This window comes from Hyperolius riggenbachi, chromosome 1, assembly GCF_040937935.1.
Source record: "Hyperolius riggenbachi isolate aHypRig1 chromosome 1, aHypRig1.pri, whole genome shotgun sequence".
Taxonomy (NCBI): domain Eukaryota; kingdom Metazoa; phylum Chordata; class Amphibia; order Anura; family Hyperoliidae; genus Hyperolius; species Hyperolius riggenbachi.
The window spans coordinates 660,706,292-660,722,302 of NC_090646.1; the positions used below are offsets into that span (position 1 = coordinate 660,706,292).

The 16,011-nt window shown below is 46.3% G+C and overlaps 1 protein-coding gene across 15 annotated transcripts in view; it reads left to right on the top strand.

The window, feature by feature from the left end:
* The window catches only part of UNC13B (unc-13 homolog B), a 540,439-nt gene that overhangs the window by 442,575 nt on the left and 81,853 nt on the right, over positions 1-16,011 (top strand). For all 15 annotated transcript variants that reach the window (XM_068252311.1, XM_068252316.1, XM_068252301.1 and 12 more), the window contains 5 exons: positions 973-1,123; positions 3,192-3,260; positions 10,019-10,108; positions 13,036-13,170; positions 15,011-15,144. In XM_068252311.1, the coding sequence (XP_068108412.1) occupies positions 973-1,123; positions 3,192-3,260; positions 10,019-10,108; positions 13,036-13,170; positions 15,011-15,144 (579 nt within the window). The remainder of the gene's footprint in view (positions 1-972; positions 1,124-3,191; positions 3,261-10,018; positions 10,109-13,035; positions 13,171-15,010; positions 15,145-16,011) is intronic.

Below are 16,011 nucleotides of genomic sequence, written 5' to 3' on the forward strand. Positions count from 1 at the left end.
GCACTACACGTAAAAACAGGTTAGGGTAAGGTAACTGGTGAAGGTGACACATCAACACAAAGAAGTCCACATGGGAGGTAGAACTCAAGTGACGCAACGTCTCACTTCCAGTGGCTGATAGGTAATACTAGCTAGGCACCAGGAAACCAAGGGCTGGCTCACACGGATGGCTCCCGGTTGCTAGTTTTGTCGACCAATCAAATGCTTAAAAAACAATCACATGCTTGTAAAGTTTTTCCATCAGTAGAATTCATATGGGAGAAATTGATTCCGGTCTATCTCCCAGTTTCCTGCGAAAACGTGCCGCTATGCAGAAACGTGTTTTTCAGAAGTGCGACGTAATTTGCGGCGACAGCAGGCGGTCAATAATCATCATTAGAATCCTGTGTTTTCCTGGAAGGGGATAATAGCTGTGGGTTGCTGATGTTCAGCGCTCATCCTGCAGAACTGGGACATTTGAGATATTTCGTCTCCCGCGAGCGATAACGGCGTGTGCTGACCGCGGCAGGCGGACCTCGGCCCATCATCCCGCTCGTCGTGACTGCGTGAGCGCTGCACAATAGACAGCGTGTCATCGGCGTCCTTCACCTGCCTCCCTGACATTTCTGCAGAAAAGGTTTTTTATTACCAGCTGAATCCCTTGAAGCAGCTGATTAACCTTTAAGTGATGAGGGCAATTAGCTGAGCCCGGTAAATGTTGGTGACATTTCGGCGTATTCTAAGGTGATGATTCCTGCGAGAAGCAGCCGCCGGGACAGGTGATCTATTATTACTCTAAGCAAGATTATTTTCAGATTTTTGGGTTCTGTATAAAATGTTCAGATTGGCTGTTGCGTTTAATGGTTCTGTTTCCATGCCGCTGACATTTGCATAAAATTACCATGAAATGTTTATGAAATTGAAATGATTAGCATCTCATTGACTATGCCTTCTCCCTGATGACAGCTGTGACCTTATTGTTTTGTCCCCCAGGCACTTTGCTTGTTTGTCCTCGAAGTACATGTGCCCCGGGGTCCCGGCCGTCATGAGCACCTTACTCGCCAACATCAATGCCTACTATGCCCACACCACTGCCTCCACCAACGTGTCAGCTTCTGACCGCTTCTCTGCCTCTAACTTTGGAGTAAGTATTCTGTCCTCGTCTCTCTCCACCCCCATCCTTTCCATCCTCTTTTTTTTTCCTTCTTTTCCCTCTCACTTAGCTTTTCTTCTTCCTCACCCTCTGACTATTCCTCAGCCTTTCTCCCCCAATTCTTGTACTACTTCGTACTCTTCCTCCACTTCATCTTCCTGCTTTCTTTCTCTTCTTCATTCTGCCCTTCTTCATCTTCTTTCTCTTTCCTCTCTGCTTCTGCCTTCTTCATCTCTACATCTTCTTTAACTTCTTCCCCCCTTTTTCTTCTTCCTTCTCTGACTGTTCATCTTCTGGCTCCCTCTATTCTCCTTCTATCCTCTTCCTTTTCTCTTCGTCCTTCTTTCTCTCATCTTCTTTTTTCTTATTCCCTCTTGTCGTCTTCTTCTTCCTTCCCCCTCTCCTCATTTTCATCTTTCTCCCTCTCCTCATCATCTTCCTTCTCCCTCTCCTTATTTTCTTCCTTCTCCCTCCCCTCATCATCTTCTTCCTTATCCCTCTCCTCATCTTCTTTCTTCTCCCTCTACTCATCTTCTTCCTTCTCCCTCTACTCATCTTCTTCTTTCTTCTCCCTCTCCTTATTTTCATCTTTTTCCCTCTCCACATCTTCTTCCCTCTCCACATCTTCTTCCCTCTCCTCATCTACTTCCTTCTCCCTCTCCTCATCTTCTTCCTTCTCCCTCTCCTCGTCCTTTTCCTTCTCCCTCTCCTTATCTTCTTCCTTCTCCCTCTCCTCATCTACTTCCTTCTCCCTCCCCTCATCTACTTCCTTCTCCCTCCCCTCATCTTCTTCCTTCTCCCTCTCCTCATCTACTTCCTTCTCCCTCTCCTCGTCCTTTTCCTTCTCCCTCCCCTCATCTTCTTCTTTCTTCCTCTCCTCATCTTCTTCTTTATCCCTCTCCTCATCTTCTTCCTTATCCCTCTCTTCATCTTCTTCCTTATCCCTCTCTTCATCTTCTTCCTTATCCCTCTCTTCATCTTCTTCCTTCTCCTTATCTTCTCCCTCTCCTCATCTACTCCCTTCTCCCTCTCCTCATCTTCTTCTTTCTTCCTCTCCTCATCATCTTCTTCTCACTATCATTATTCTCCTTCTCTCTCCCCTCATTGGCTCATGATCTTGTGATCACTGTGAGCCAATCACAGTGGTCACAAAGCTAAAAAAAAAAAAAAAAAGGGGCTCTTGTCCTTAAAGGGACACTTAAGTAAAAAAAATAAAATGAGTTTTACTCACCTAGGGCATCCAATAGCCCCCTGCAGCTGTCCGGTGCCCTCCGCCGTCTCCCTCCGATCCTCCTGGCCCCGCCGGCAGCCACTTCCTGTTTCGGTGACAGGAGCTGACAGGCTGGGGACGCGAGTGATTTTTCGCGTTCCCAGACACATTAGCACCCTTTATGCTGCTGCTATATGGTATATGATAAATGCTATAGCAGCATAGATGGTGCTATTGTGGCCAGGAACGCAAAGAATCACTCGCGTCCCCAGCCTGTCAGCTCCTGTCACCGAAACAGGAAGTGGCTGCCGGCGGGCCCAGGAGGATCGGAGGGAGACGGCGAGGGCACCGGACAGCTGCAGGGGGCTATTGGAAGCCCCAGGTGAGTAAAACTCATTTTTTTTTGGGACTTAAGTGTCCATTTAAGGGGCCAGAGCCTGACGGTCCACAAGCAGGTAAACATTTCTGTTTCATGGAATTACTGTAGAATCTTTGATCGTTACGAATTGACTGGTACAGACTCAGAAGGCGAGCTGGGTGTTTCGTATTATGTAGGCTCTGTTGACGATGTTTGGTGGGAAAAGCCCTGACTAGTTCTATGTAATCTGGTCACGTAGTCCCCTCTGTTTGTTTGTTATCCGTCTTCCAGTAAGTTGTCCTTCCTTTTGTGTCTCAGTCCCCCTCCTTTATGCCGCTCGTTGTTCCATTTGCCCCCTGCGTTGGGCGGGAATAAGCCACATGTGTTCCAATTCCTGTTCGGAAACTTAAAGAAAAGCCTTTGAAGCCAAAAATCATTTTTTCTTCCTCTTTAAACTCTGCGTGTTTTGTCTCTCTTTTCTGTCTCTGCAGAAAGAACGCTTTGTGAAGCTTCTGGATCAGCTGCACAATTCCCTGCGGATCGATCTGTCCATGTACAGGGTGAGTTCAGAAATAGCTACAGACCAGAAATAATGAAAAATAAAATGATAAAAAAGGTGATTGCAGGCTGCGAGCGCACAACGCGCCGCTTCCCCCATCTGGCGGTGAAACAATGGCCGCGTAATTAACGGTGTCTTGAAGAAAGAGGCACAAGCAGCGCAAACAATGGCACTTGGAGGAAGTGATAGGGAAAGGAACAGGTGATTATATAGTAACGCGTACTGTACTGCGCGTACATTACATCCGCCACCTGTGCCGCGGCAGGATAGAACAATTACACAGACTCCAGTTATTTCAAGCTCTCTATAACCTGACATATGGCTTCATTGTGCTTCCTGATGGAGAATCAGCCTCCTCATTCACAGATCAACTCCAGACGACAAAAAGTATAAAAAGCACTTTCAAGTGATGATAATGGCTCCCCGAAAAGCCAAAAATAAGAGGCTGGTGGCGGCTCGGTCCATTTATAACTGGGGAGGGAGGGGCAGTTCATCACAAGTTCACTGCTGCGTTGTGCCCTTACAGGTTCGCATCGTGTAATTGTAAGTCTTTCTGGGACTAGATCTAAAAATGCCATCTATTAGCAAAGTACTCAGAAAGCTAAAATTTTTTCGTTTCTTGGGTGAAAGGAAGTGACTTCTGGAGAACTTAAATCCTGACATTTAGGGCAGGCAGGGCCGGCACTACCATGGGGCAAACTGGGCAAATGACCCAGAGCCCCCAAATGCTGCCAGGCCATCTAGGTCTCCCAAGGCCCCCCCCTCGCACTTCATCTTGACCTCGGGGGCTCCTGCACCATGGCTGGATAGCGTACAGGTTAAGGGCTTGTCCGCTGACACAGGAGACCTGGTTTCAAATCTCGGCTCTGCCTGTTCAGTAAGCCAGCACCTATTCAGTAGGAGACCTTGGGCAAGTCTCCCTAACACTGCTACTGCCTATAGAGCGTGTCCTAGTGGCTGCAGCTCTGGCGCTTTGAGTCCACCAGGAGAATAGCTCGGTACAAATGTTCTGTGTCTTGTCTGTCCCCATATGTCCGTGGCTCCATGCACTCCCATTTTCCTCCTTGTAGTGGGGCCTCTCTTTCATGACGCACGCTATACATTATAACATGTGCCCGGTCACAGAGGAAAGGTTCCCCCATGAGAATGAAGACCAGAGTGCATGGAGCAACAGACATATGTAGGAGGGCACACCAATCGGAACAGGCGGGTTGCTACGGAAGGGGCACCATGGACCAAAATAGAGTTGCAGGGTTACCTGGGGGTGTCAGCAGCCCCTAAAGCAGCTTTGGGAAGGGTCCGTCAGGGGGGCTCCTAGGGTAATTTTGCCTGGAGGCTCCATTGTACCTAGAACCGGCCTTGAGGGCTGGAACCCACAGGAGCTGTTTCAATTACAAAAGTGCTGTGCCCCAGCAGTTTTGGAGTACAGTCACTGTGCGAAGCAATTTTGTATTGGTATTACTACCCAGAACCATTAATAAAAGGAAACTGCAATCGCTGTACAAATCACTATCATTAAATCCAAAAGAGATTTTTTTATGGGACCCGCTGGTGGCGCTTAGTGATTTATAGCAAAATGTCGGCGATTCTGTGATTTTATTGTGATTCCCAGAGAAAAGGTGATGCGGCCCTTCATGCCTTCAGTGCGATTGCTACAAAAATTCTGCAGCCTGTTTACCGTAACCACCCTCATAGCGTTCCGCTGTCGTAGAGCTTTGCCACTCACCAGCAATCACCAAGCCATACCTCCCAACTTTTTTGAGATAAGAAAGAGGGACAAATAAGCCACGCCCCCGACACACCCCTTGTCACGCACACCATAAAGATTTCATAGGAAAGATATTTGTATAATTCAAACCCCATTGGTCCTTTCTATCCTGGTTCATTTTTCTTCATTTTACCAGTTGAAAATAAGAAATATATCACTTTAAATGATGGGAATAAAGTTTAGAGTCGAACGCATTTTAAAGGAGAAAAATACATATATTTACATAAATCTATACATCAGTCCTGAAAGAGGACCAAATGAGGAAGAAACGGGACAGAGGGACTGTCCCTCCAAAAGAGGGACAGTTGGCAGCTATGCACACTGCTAGTGGGTTCCAGGCCTTAAAATCACCAGAAATCACTGGAGAATGCTGCTACAACAAAAAGCGCCGAGTGATTGAGATTTGCATTTGCAGTTTATAGTGGGTCTCAGCCCTAAATTTTGATCACATGGCTAGAAGCACCAGAGGGTGGGTAGTCTCATCCAGGCCCTAGGTGGGCTTGCTGCTGATTGGATTACATGACTCATTGGCACAGACAGAATCTGTCTGAGAGGACTGTAGTCTATGGCACAGGTGGTCTGTGGGGCAGGAAGTGGCTGGAGACTGGCCTCCTGACCTGGAACTTTCAACGTTATTTGTTACCAGACAATGTCGGTTACAGAGACAAAAACAAGGTTTGTTGCTTTAGTGCTGGACATATCTAGGAAAACATTTCTGTAGGTAGGGACTTTAAAGGGAACATGAGGTGAGAAAGATATGGAGGCAGACATATTTATTTACTTTTAAACAATGCTGATTGCCTGGCTGTCCTGCTGATCCTCTGCCTCCAATACTTTCAGCCATAGACCCTGAACAAGCATGCAGATCAGGTGCTCTGAATGAAGTGTGACTGGATCTGCTGCACGCTTGTTTTCAGGTGTGTGATTCAGACACTTCTGCAGTCAAAGAAATCAACAGGGCTGACAGGCAACTGGTATTGTTTTACAGGAAATAAATATGGCAGGCTCCATATGACTTTCATCTCAGGTTCCCTTTAAGACCTAAGCCAAAAGATCAGCATGAAAACCAGGCCACTGACTTAAAGCAGGTAGTAATGACCGCTTCATCTTCCTCTTCCTCACAGCTCCCTTTAAAGAGACACTGAAGCAAAAAACAAACAAACATTGATATAATGATTTGTATGTGTAGTACAGCTAAGAAATAAAACATTAGGAGCAGAGACATAAGTCTAATATTGTTTCCGGTACAGGAAGCATTAGGAAACTCCAGTTGTTATCTATGCAAAAGAGCCATTGAGCTCCATGACTTTCAAAGTTGCAGAGAGCTCTGTCTTCTGAAGCTAGTTATCTCAACTGTTAGCCACTGTATTTTCTTTTTCTCTCCAGAGGACAGGTCAATAGTTCACCTGCCTGCTCTGTAAAATAATTTAGAATCCTGAGTAGTGTGTAAACTGCAAATATTAGAGAATGATGCAATGTTATAAAAAACACTATATAACTGAAAATAAAAATATGAGAATATTTTCTCTGCTACTAATGTTCTAGTAATTATTATCCGTACTGCACAACCAATTCATTATATCATATTTTTTTTTTTTTTTTGCTTCGTGTCTCTTTAAGCTAGCTGTGCTGAAAGTAATCCCTACTTTCTAACACTGTAGTCATTGTTAAATCTGTAGGTTTATCCATAGGGTTAGGTAGAGCCAATCCCCTGCAGCATTGGATGGCATGAGGTTTAGCTTTCCCGGGCTGTAGGGATGCCAGCCTGGCTTTCTTCCTGCCTCTCCTGCACAGGAAGTGTGCGTATGTGTCTATACAATGTGGCCGCAATCCTCCTGCCTGATTGGTGCAGCAGAGGGCGAGAAGAGGTGGCCTGATACAGCCGTCACCTTCTTGTGTGACATTGGCCTTTGTGGCAGCGCCGCCTCTGCTGACAACATTTCCATCTCCACCTGTGGCGGCGCTGCCTCTGCTCCACCACCTCCATCTCCACCTGTGGCGGCGGTGCTGGGCCCGTGCGAGTCCAGCTCGCCATACGGAATGCTTCTTGGCAATCACGCACGTTACGCCGCCTCCAATCTGTCTCCACAATAAATAATGAGACACCCACCATCTGTTCTGCACCAGAATCCAAAAGATTTGGCCGTAAATGTTTATCAACACTTGTGTGCGTTGCGGAGAGAAACAAGGCGATGCTAAAACCTTTTATTTTGCGTTCGTGTCGGTGGCCAGAAACATGGAAACAGCAATAATACCTTTGCACAACTTTGGCTCTGATGACCTCTTTCATGGTTGTAAAAAGTAGGGGTTTTGTTTCGTTTTGTTTACCACCATAAGTATTTTTGTCACTGCTTAGAATATTTTTGTATACATCTTCTTGACAGCTGTCACTCAGATAGGAAATTAATATAGAAAAAACCCCAAAGGGCAAAATGATTAATGAAATGTTGAATTAACATCTTAAAGAGGAATTCCAGCCTAAACAAACATACTGTCATTAAGTTACATTAGTTATGTTAATTAAAATAGATAGGTAATATAATCGCTTACCCGTCCTGTTTTAAAAGAACAGGCAAATGTCTGTGATTTCATTGGGGCAGCCATCTTTTTGGTTGAAAGGAGGTGACAGGGAGCATGAGACACAGTCCCAACTGTCCTGTGTCCTGATCACCCCTCCCAGTTGCTAGGCAACGTGAATAACAACATAGGAAATCCCATCATGCTCTGCACAGCATCAGGGGAAAAAAGCCCGGGCAGTTTTCTTTGATGGGTGGAGCTTAGCTAAAAATACAGCTAAAAATGATGCTTTGGTAAGAAAAACAAAGTTCTGATGCTGTGAAACTGAAACACCAAGCCTTTTCAGTTCTGCTGAGTAGATTTTTAGTCCGGAGGTTCACTTTAAGGCTCGGTTCACGTGGATGGTTCTGCAGTGCACTTCTTGACAATTTTGATTGGCCCATTCCAAGCTTCATATATTTTGCATGTAAGCCAAAATTATTAGCATTTAATTGACCATCTTTATTAAACTCTCCTTTAAGCAATAGTTTTGAAGGACACCTGAAGTGAGATGGATATGGAGGCTGCCATATTTATTTTTTCAACAATGCACATTGCCTGGCTGTCCTGCTGATCCTCTGCCTCTAATACTTTTAGCCATAGCCCCTGAACAGGCATGTAGATGCTCAGACTGAAGTGTGACCGGATTAGCTGCATGCTTGTCTCAGGTGTTTGCAGACACAACCAATGCCCAAGAGATCAGCAGGGCTGCCAGGCAACTGGCATTATTTCAAATTAAATACATAGCTCTTTCGCTGCAGGCTCCCTTTAAGGTGTTGGAGCTTAGTGTACTTTTACATGCAGATAGGCACCCAATATAACAAGATAGAACTCTTTACTGAAGAAAATGTGCAGAGATAAATAATATACAGGGGTTGGCCAAAATAATGGAAACACCTTGAAAATCAACAAATGATATTTTAATATGGTGTAGGTCCACCTTTTGCAGCAATCACAGCCTCAATTCTCCGAGGTATTGATTCATACAAATAGTGAATTGTTTCCAAAGGAATTTTAGCCCATTCTTCAGTTAAAACACCCTCCAGTTCTTTTAGAGACTATTGTGGCGATGGAAATCGACTTCTTATATGAATCTTTAAAAACGACCATAAATGCTCAATAATGTTGAGGTCTGGAGATTGTGGTGGCCAGATGAAATGCTCAACTTTATTAGAATGTTCCTCGTGCCGTTCTTTAACAATTCTAGCTGTATGGATTGGGCATGATCATCTTGAAAGATGGCATTCCCCTCCGGAAACAGTTCTTGAACCATAGGATAAACTTGGTCACCCAAAATTCCTAAATAGTCCCGGCTGTTAATTCTTCCATGAAGGGAAATCATTGGCCGGGCGGATTTGCAAGAAATAGCACCCCAGATCATCACAGAACCCCCGCCATGTTTTATGGTTGGGAGAAGGCAGTCTGGATGAAATGCTTCTTTCGGCTGTCTCCAAACGTACACTCGGCCAGAGATTGGAAATAAGGTAAACGATGATTCGTCATAGAAAATTACATTTTACCACTGCTCGAGGGACCAATTCTGGTGGTTTTTACACCACTGTAAACGCTTTGAAACATTTGACTTTGAGAGCAGAGGTTTTCTAATTGCAGTTCTTCCATAAAATCCAGATTTGTGCATCTCCCGCCGAACAGCTTTTGTGGAAACTGGGTTCTCTAGATGTTCATTCAGCTCTGCAGTGATTTTAGGAGCCGTGGTCTTGCAAGCTTTTCTAACAATTCGATTTAAAGTCCAACGGTCTCACTCAGACAACTTCGACTTTCAGACACAACTGTGCTTTGCTCAGGATGTTTTTCCTTCTCTTTCAAAGGCAGTCATTACTTTTGAGACAGTACCTCTTGAAATGCCAAACATTCGGGCAGTTTCTGTTACAGTTGCGCCTGCCATACGAGCACCAACAATTTGGCCTCTTTGAAAATCTGTGAGATCTGCCATTTGTATAAAGTATAACTAACTTTAATTAAAATAATTGTTTTTTACAGATATTTAAACCAAACATATTAAATAACAAAAATATTAAACAAAAAAAATTAACATATTTCAAGTTTTGATTGCTAAAAACATGTTCAAAGATTATGATGCCAAAATGTTCGGTGTTTCCATTATTTTGTCCAACCCCTGTCCAACCATCAGGTAATGCAGCTTACATAGAACAGAGAGGATACAGAGTGAATACAGGGAATAACAATCCCATTCAGATCACCATCACTTTGTGACATCTTGTGGCTGTTTTACCACACTGCAGTTCAAGGCAATAATCCTGTTGATACTTCCAACATAAGGTACTGATGATTGAATCTTGATTGCACAATCTTCCCCCATCATGATTGTGCTAAAATGCTTTTTTTAGGTCTTTATTGATTATTATTATCTTATTATTATTATTATTATTATTATAATTTTTATTATCTTGTAGAACAATTTCCCGGCCAGCAGCCCGGACCGCCTGCAGGATCTGAAGTCCACTGTGGATCTACTGACCAGCATCACCTTCTTCCGCATGAAGGTACAGCCTGCAGTATATATCCAGGTTTGGTATATACAGAAAGTCCCCATTATCCAGAACTCTGGTACAGGGGCATAAGTAGAAATCACTGGACCCCCTGTGAAACTTTGGATGCCCCCCCCCCCCCCCAGCTGTCCTGGAGGGGGGAGCGCTGGTGGTGGCCTGAGGTGACGGGGGAGCCGGGGGCCCCCCTTCCCGCTGCTGTTTGTGCCTGCTGCTCCCCTTCCTGCACTGCACTACCTCCTGCCCCTAAAATGGCCCTGGAGGGCCCTAGAGCTAGGGGCCCTCCCTCTGGCTTCTCCCCCAAAGCCCCCCCCCCCTGTGACTGCATCCCTTGCAGAGGCTTCTGTTACGCCCCTGCACAGGTAAAAGGAAGTCTCATCTAACCGGCATGCCTGAGGAGATAATGGGCTGTGCTTTGGGGGCATTTGCAGGCCATGAAATACTCACCAATCCTGGAGCGCCATCTTCTAGTCCTCCTGTAGCTATTAGCCGTTTTCCGGCATCTGTGCACGGCTCCTGGCGTGTCACGTGACCCAATGCAGGTCAGGTGACACATCGGGAGCCGTACAGGGAGGACATCAGAAAGCTGCTAGGAGCTACAGGAAGACCAGAAACGTTGCAGGAGGCTCGGTTAGTATTTTATCCTGCACAGGGGAAGATGAGGGTTTTTTTTGCGGCAAGCACATGTATCAGGCAATCCCCACCAGTGCCGGGTTCTAGGGACTTTGCTGTAGATGGATCAACGTAGTCCAAATGCAACTTTTGCGATTTCGTTGCTGCTAATGGGACCTTCCATGCAAGTCCCTAGTTTCAACTTGGCACTAGAAATTTAGGAGCACCAGACACCAACATAGGCCGTAATGTGAATTACAGGTATTGCGGCGCTCAGACAGTAATTTGGGTCCAAATTTTAATGAAGCAGCATAATTCGCCCACCAGCAATAGTTGGAAGCCGAAATAAGTCTTACCCCCGAGTCCACAACAGCCTGGAGGGGGAATGGTAATTAATGCAGCCGGGACCTTTGCAGGAGAAGAGGGAGACTTTTTTTTGGCTTTACCCTGTGCTCAAATTTCCCAAACGCCTTAATCACATGTATGTCCTAGTATATCAGTAAGGAGCCAAGAATGCCGTGCTTTCACAGATGGCTGCTGTGTTTACAAAACATCGCAGCCTTCCAGTACCCTTATCTGAATCAAATATTTGAAGCCCAATGCCAGGAAGAATGTTTTTTTACTATAGCCGCCAAATGCTTTTCTGCATCCTTGCTGAAAAGTATTAGAGCGAGATTCCTGAGCTGGTGCTTAAATGTACTCTCCAGAGCCAGGGGGAATAATGGAGGAGGATCCTTGCACTCTTACATACATGTTATGGTGGTTTGGAGTTAGCAGTATGGTGGTGCACGTTACCTGCAGTACAGGTGCTCTTTCTTTTCCCGATCAATCTGTGTTTTTGTATCAGAGGAGGACATTGCAGCTGATGGAGGCTGTCCGCACAGAGTACACAATCTGATGCACACAGCAGCTGCGGAGCTTGAGTTTCCTCACTTGTGTGACAGTTCTGGAGGCGTCAGCGAGGATCCAGCCGCGTGCCGGAGGGAAGACGGCGCGGGACCTTCAGAGAGGCCGCTCGGCTTACCCCCTTTGTGTTGTGGCATAATGAGCGCCTCTGGAGTGCAGGAGATAAGGGATTAGTGATTCAGATGAGGGGGGATTATTGAGATGGAAGTCAGGCTCAGCCACACACGCTGCTGCGGCTCCTGCGCTCCCATATCGCTGCTCCAGTACGGCCAACAGAGCTTTACTGTCCTGACTGAGCAGAAAGGCCTTTACAATGATCAGGCTATTTGTAGAAGCTCTATAAGTCCAAGCCCTGCAGTGACCACTAATTCCAGGCTGCATGCCATAGATAAAGCCTGATTGCCAATACCAGTGCCAGGTCTAGAAAGGCCTCACAGGCACACTCCTGGAGTGCTTATTGCCCAAGGTAGCAAACATGGAAGAGGGGGTGGTTGCGTATGAAAGAAAAGGCTAAAAATGGAGAGCAGGCGTTTTTGTTTGGGGAAAAGTCAGCTGTTCTCAGCTGGCTGCCAGCTAAGAAGGATTATTCATCATGTGACAACACTGCCGGTTTTCCGCAGCCGCAAGTGTGACCCTTCCCTTAACCCCCTTCCCTTCAGTACCAGTGGTCTCTCCCCCCCCCCCCCCCCCCCCAAGGGCCACTGGGTACCAGAAGCTGGCACATAAAGATGAACCGTGCATCGCTACCGCCGTCCATGACGCACACCCGTTGCTGTAAGCCAATGGGAGTTGCTTACATTGATGACTGGATCAGGAGCCAATGATGTCGGCTTCTGACCGGCTCACAGGGCTCTGCTGTCATGCTGACTACAGGTCGAGGGAGCTGCGGCAGGGAGACTGTGATGGGAGCGTGTCACGGTGTTGATGTGAAATCTACGCCCTGGCAGGAATAAAAGCATCAAAACAAGGCGTAGTTTTCGATCACCGCCGTCCGGTGAAAGTGTACACAGAATGTGTATTCTTCATTCAGTATAGGCACACATGGGATATTTGGTGAATGACCTTAATTCTTTACAGGTCCTTTCGCTGCTACAGGTCCTTACCCACCTAGACCACCAGATACAGAAACTCCTTCTTTCCTCAAGCTGTGCAAATCCTTAACCTATGCCCCCCCATCCCCTCCCACCTTGATCTAGTGCCCCCACCCATGTTGGCAGCCGATACACCATTTCTGCGGTTTACTCTATCGATGTCCTTTGTGCTACCATTGTCTCTTTCTGTACCACAACTGTATGTCTATATTGTACTGCTGAGCTTGTCTATGCCAAAAACTAATTCCATGGCGAAAAAAATCTGATTCGCAAATGCTCTGCTTTTTAAATAACCTTCTGTTGCTTCCAAATAAGGTACAAGAGCTGCAGAGTCCCCCGCGTGCCAGCCAGGTGGTCCGGGACTGCGTCAAGGCCTGTCTGAACTCCACCTACGAGTACATCTTCAACAACTGCCATGAACTGTACAGCCGCGAGTACCAGACTGACCCGGTATGTCTCTGGCTTTCTTAAAGAACTACTGTGAACTTACAGTCCTAGTGCATCTTCCTTTTTTTATATGCATTTACTAATAAACGGTTAAAGTAAATTTAGCTTAATTCTGCAAAAAAGTGTCAAGTGTGTGCATTCCAATCAGCTTACCTGCTGCAGCAGATCAATGGTCCTCAGCTCTCCACAGCCTACAGCCTGATGTCCCTTTGCCTTCTCTCCCCTCGCTGGCAGTCTGACTGCAGTGACACATTTCATGTCACTGGTGGGATGCGTCTAAAAGCTATCTTGAAGTCCAGTGTTGGATCCTGTGCCCACACGAGTGCTTTGCTTCCAGTCTCATCCCTCCTTCAATGTGTAACATTATGTTTTGTGGTACTTATAGAAATAGGGATTGGTCTGGATATCTGATGTCCCACTCGAATATCAAGTTCCTCCAACTAGGAGTTTATATATGCTTTCTTGGTTTAGAAATACTTTGGTTTTATCCCCTCCTTCATAAATGTCCACATCCAATTCTGCGCCCCTGAAGAAGTAGCTGAATAGCTGCGAAACGTGTTAGGCTGTATATTGTATTGTTTTATTGGTGTGTTGATGGAACTGTAACTGCACTGATGTTAATATGCTTGACCTTTTATCTGTTATATTAAAAGTTACCTTTTACATACCTGGGTGACTCGCACTAGGCCTAAAAACCGCATACTTTTTTCTTTGATCTACTTTGATAAACATACCTCATAACAAGCCGGAAAACAAAAGAAACATAGTGTAACACTGTTTCAATAGTTTCTATCACACCACCGTGCACCAATACGTCCCAAGAAAATACACCAATGGAGTCTGTTGACAAACACCGTCTCCAGCAGACACCCAGGTATCACATTGCTAGATCGACCAAGAAACAGATCTCTAACGAGAGTCCAGTTGCCTGCCCTTACGTTTAGTGCCCTGCCGCCCCCCCCCCCCCCCCCCCCCCCCCGGTGCCTGTGCAATGTAAAATCTCACACGTCCCACTGCCGCAACTTCCTGCCTCCTTCACTGTCACCCCTGAGCAGGGGCGTAGCAATAGGGGGTGCAGAGGTAGCGACCGCATCGGGGCCCTTGGGCAAGAGGGGCTCCGAAGGGCCCTCCCTCAACTGCAGTATTAGCTCTCTATTGGTCCTATGCTCATAATAATCACTTCTATAGATACTTTGAATAGTGGTAATCATTAACAAACTGTTCCCCATCCCCTTCTTGCACCTCTGACACTGTAGTTGCCATTGGCAGGTTTTGGTGCGCCGTATTAATGGTTATGTATAGAGTGCTTGGGGGGCCCCATTCTAAACTTGCATCGGGGCCCACAACTCCTTAGCTACGCCACTGCCCCTGAGCAGCACCACATGACATCACACACACCTGTGCCTAGTGCCACGTGAGGGTGACAGCGGAGGAATCGAAGTAGCAATAGCGGGACAGGTGAGTGCAGTTACTGTCACGCACCCACCCGATTGTGATATTTACAGCATGTCCGATTGATGCCTTTAACCGATTTAGGACCAAAATCACTTAAATCATCGATCGGACGGACATGTTGCAGTACCAGTTTTCATCTGATTCGATAAAACTATTGAATCTCAAAGAGATGCAAGTTCTTCTGAGTTGATGCAAATTTTTATGCAATATATGCAGTTTGAAAATAAACCAATCAATTTAAACCCAGGTTGGTCCTTTTTCAAGATGCATATATTTGCATAAAATTTGCATCAACTTGGAAGAATTTGCCTCTTTTTGATCATCCCTACATGTGACTAGTATGGTTGAAGGTCTGAGAAGCGACGGTGACTTATTTCTCCTCCTCCAGAACAAGAAGCAGGATCTCCCTCCTGAGGAGCAAGGCCCGTGTATAAAGAACCTGGACTTCTGGCCCAAGCTCATCACCCTGATTGTATCAATCATCGAGGAAGACAAGAACGCCTACACGCCCGTATTAAACCAGTAAGCAGCCCCGGCCGCTGTCCTGCGTGTCTGCACCATCGTGTCGTCTCTTCTTCTAACCCTTCTGTGCTTTGTAGAGAGGTCATCTCCTGTCAGTCTGTCTTCCTCTCTGCTTTGTCTCTTGTTGTATGAGTGACGTCGGCCAATCTTCCTGAGCAGCCAGGGTGAGTGAGGGGGAAACGTTGCTTGCCTGCCACCCGAGTGTCGGGGCGTTGCATGCACACCCGTATGGAGTGCGGGAGCAGGTTTGAAGTGGAACTGGGAGATCTGGGTGTTGTCAGATAAGGTGCAGTTCATCTATGATATTCATTCTATTAGTGTGTGGCTTCTTCTAGTATGGCAGCCTAGGCCAGTAAGCTAAGAACTACACAGTGGAAGGAGATTTGGGGGGGGGGGGGGGTTGACAGGAAGCCTACTGCCCCCAGATTTCCCTTAATTGCCAATATTAACATGGGCAGCTACAGAGAAGACACACAACATTTATATTGGGCTTTTCTCCTGGAGGACTCAAAGCGCCAGAGCTGCAGCCACTAGGAGCGTGTTCTATAGGGAGTAGCAGTGTTAGGGGGGCTTGTCCAAGGTCTCCTACTGAATAGGTGCTGGCTTACTGAACAGGAAGAGCTGGTACTTGAACCCAAGTCTCCCGTGCCAGAGGCAGAGCTCTGAACCATTACACTATCCAGCCAGCAAGCCGTAGGATGCCTAAACTTTTTTGATGCCCAATATTTTTTGTGTACAGTGGTTAAAGGAATGGTTATCAGGAGGTTTGTGTCAGGTACGGTTAGGGTTAGGCTTCGGTGGGCAGGTCAGTTAGGCATCCGTTGGGGGTCAGGGTTAGACATTGGTGGGAGGATCAGTTCGGGTTGG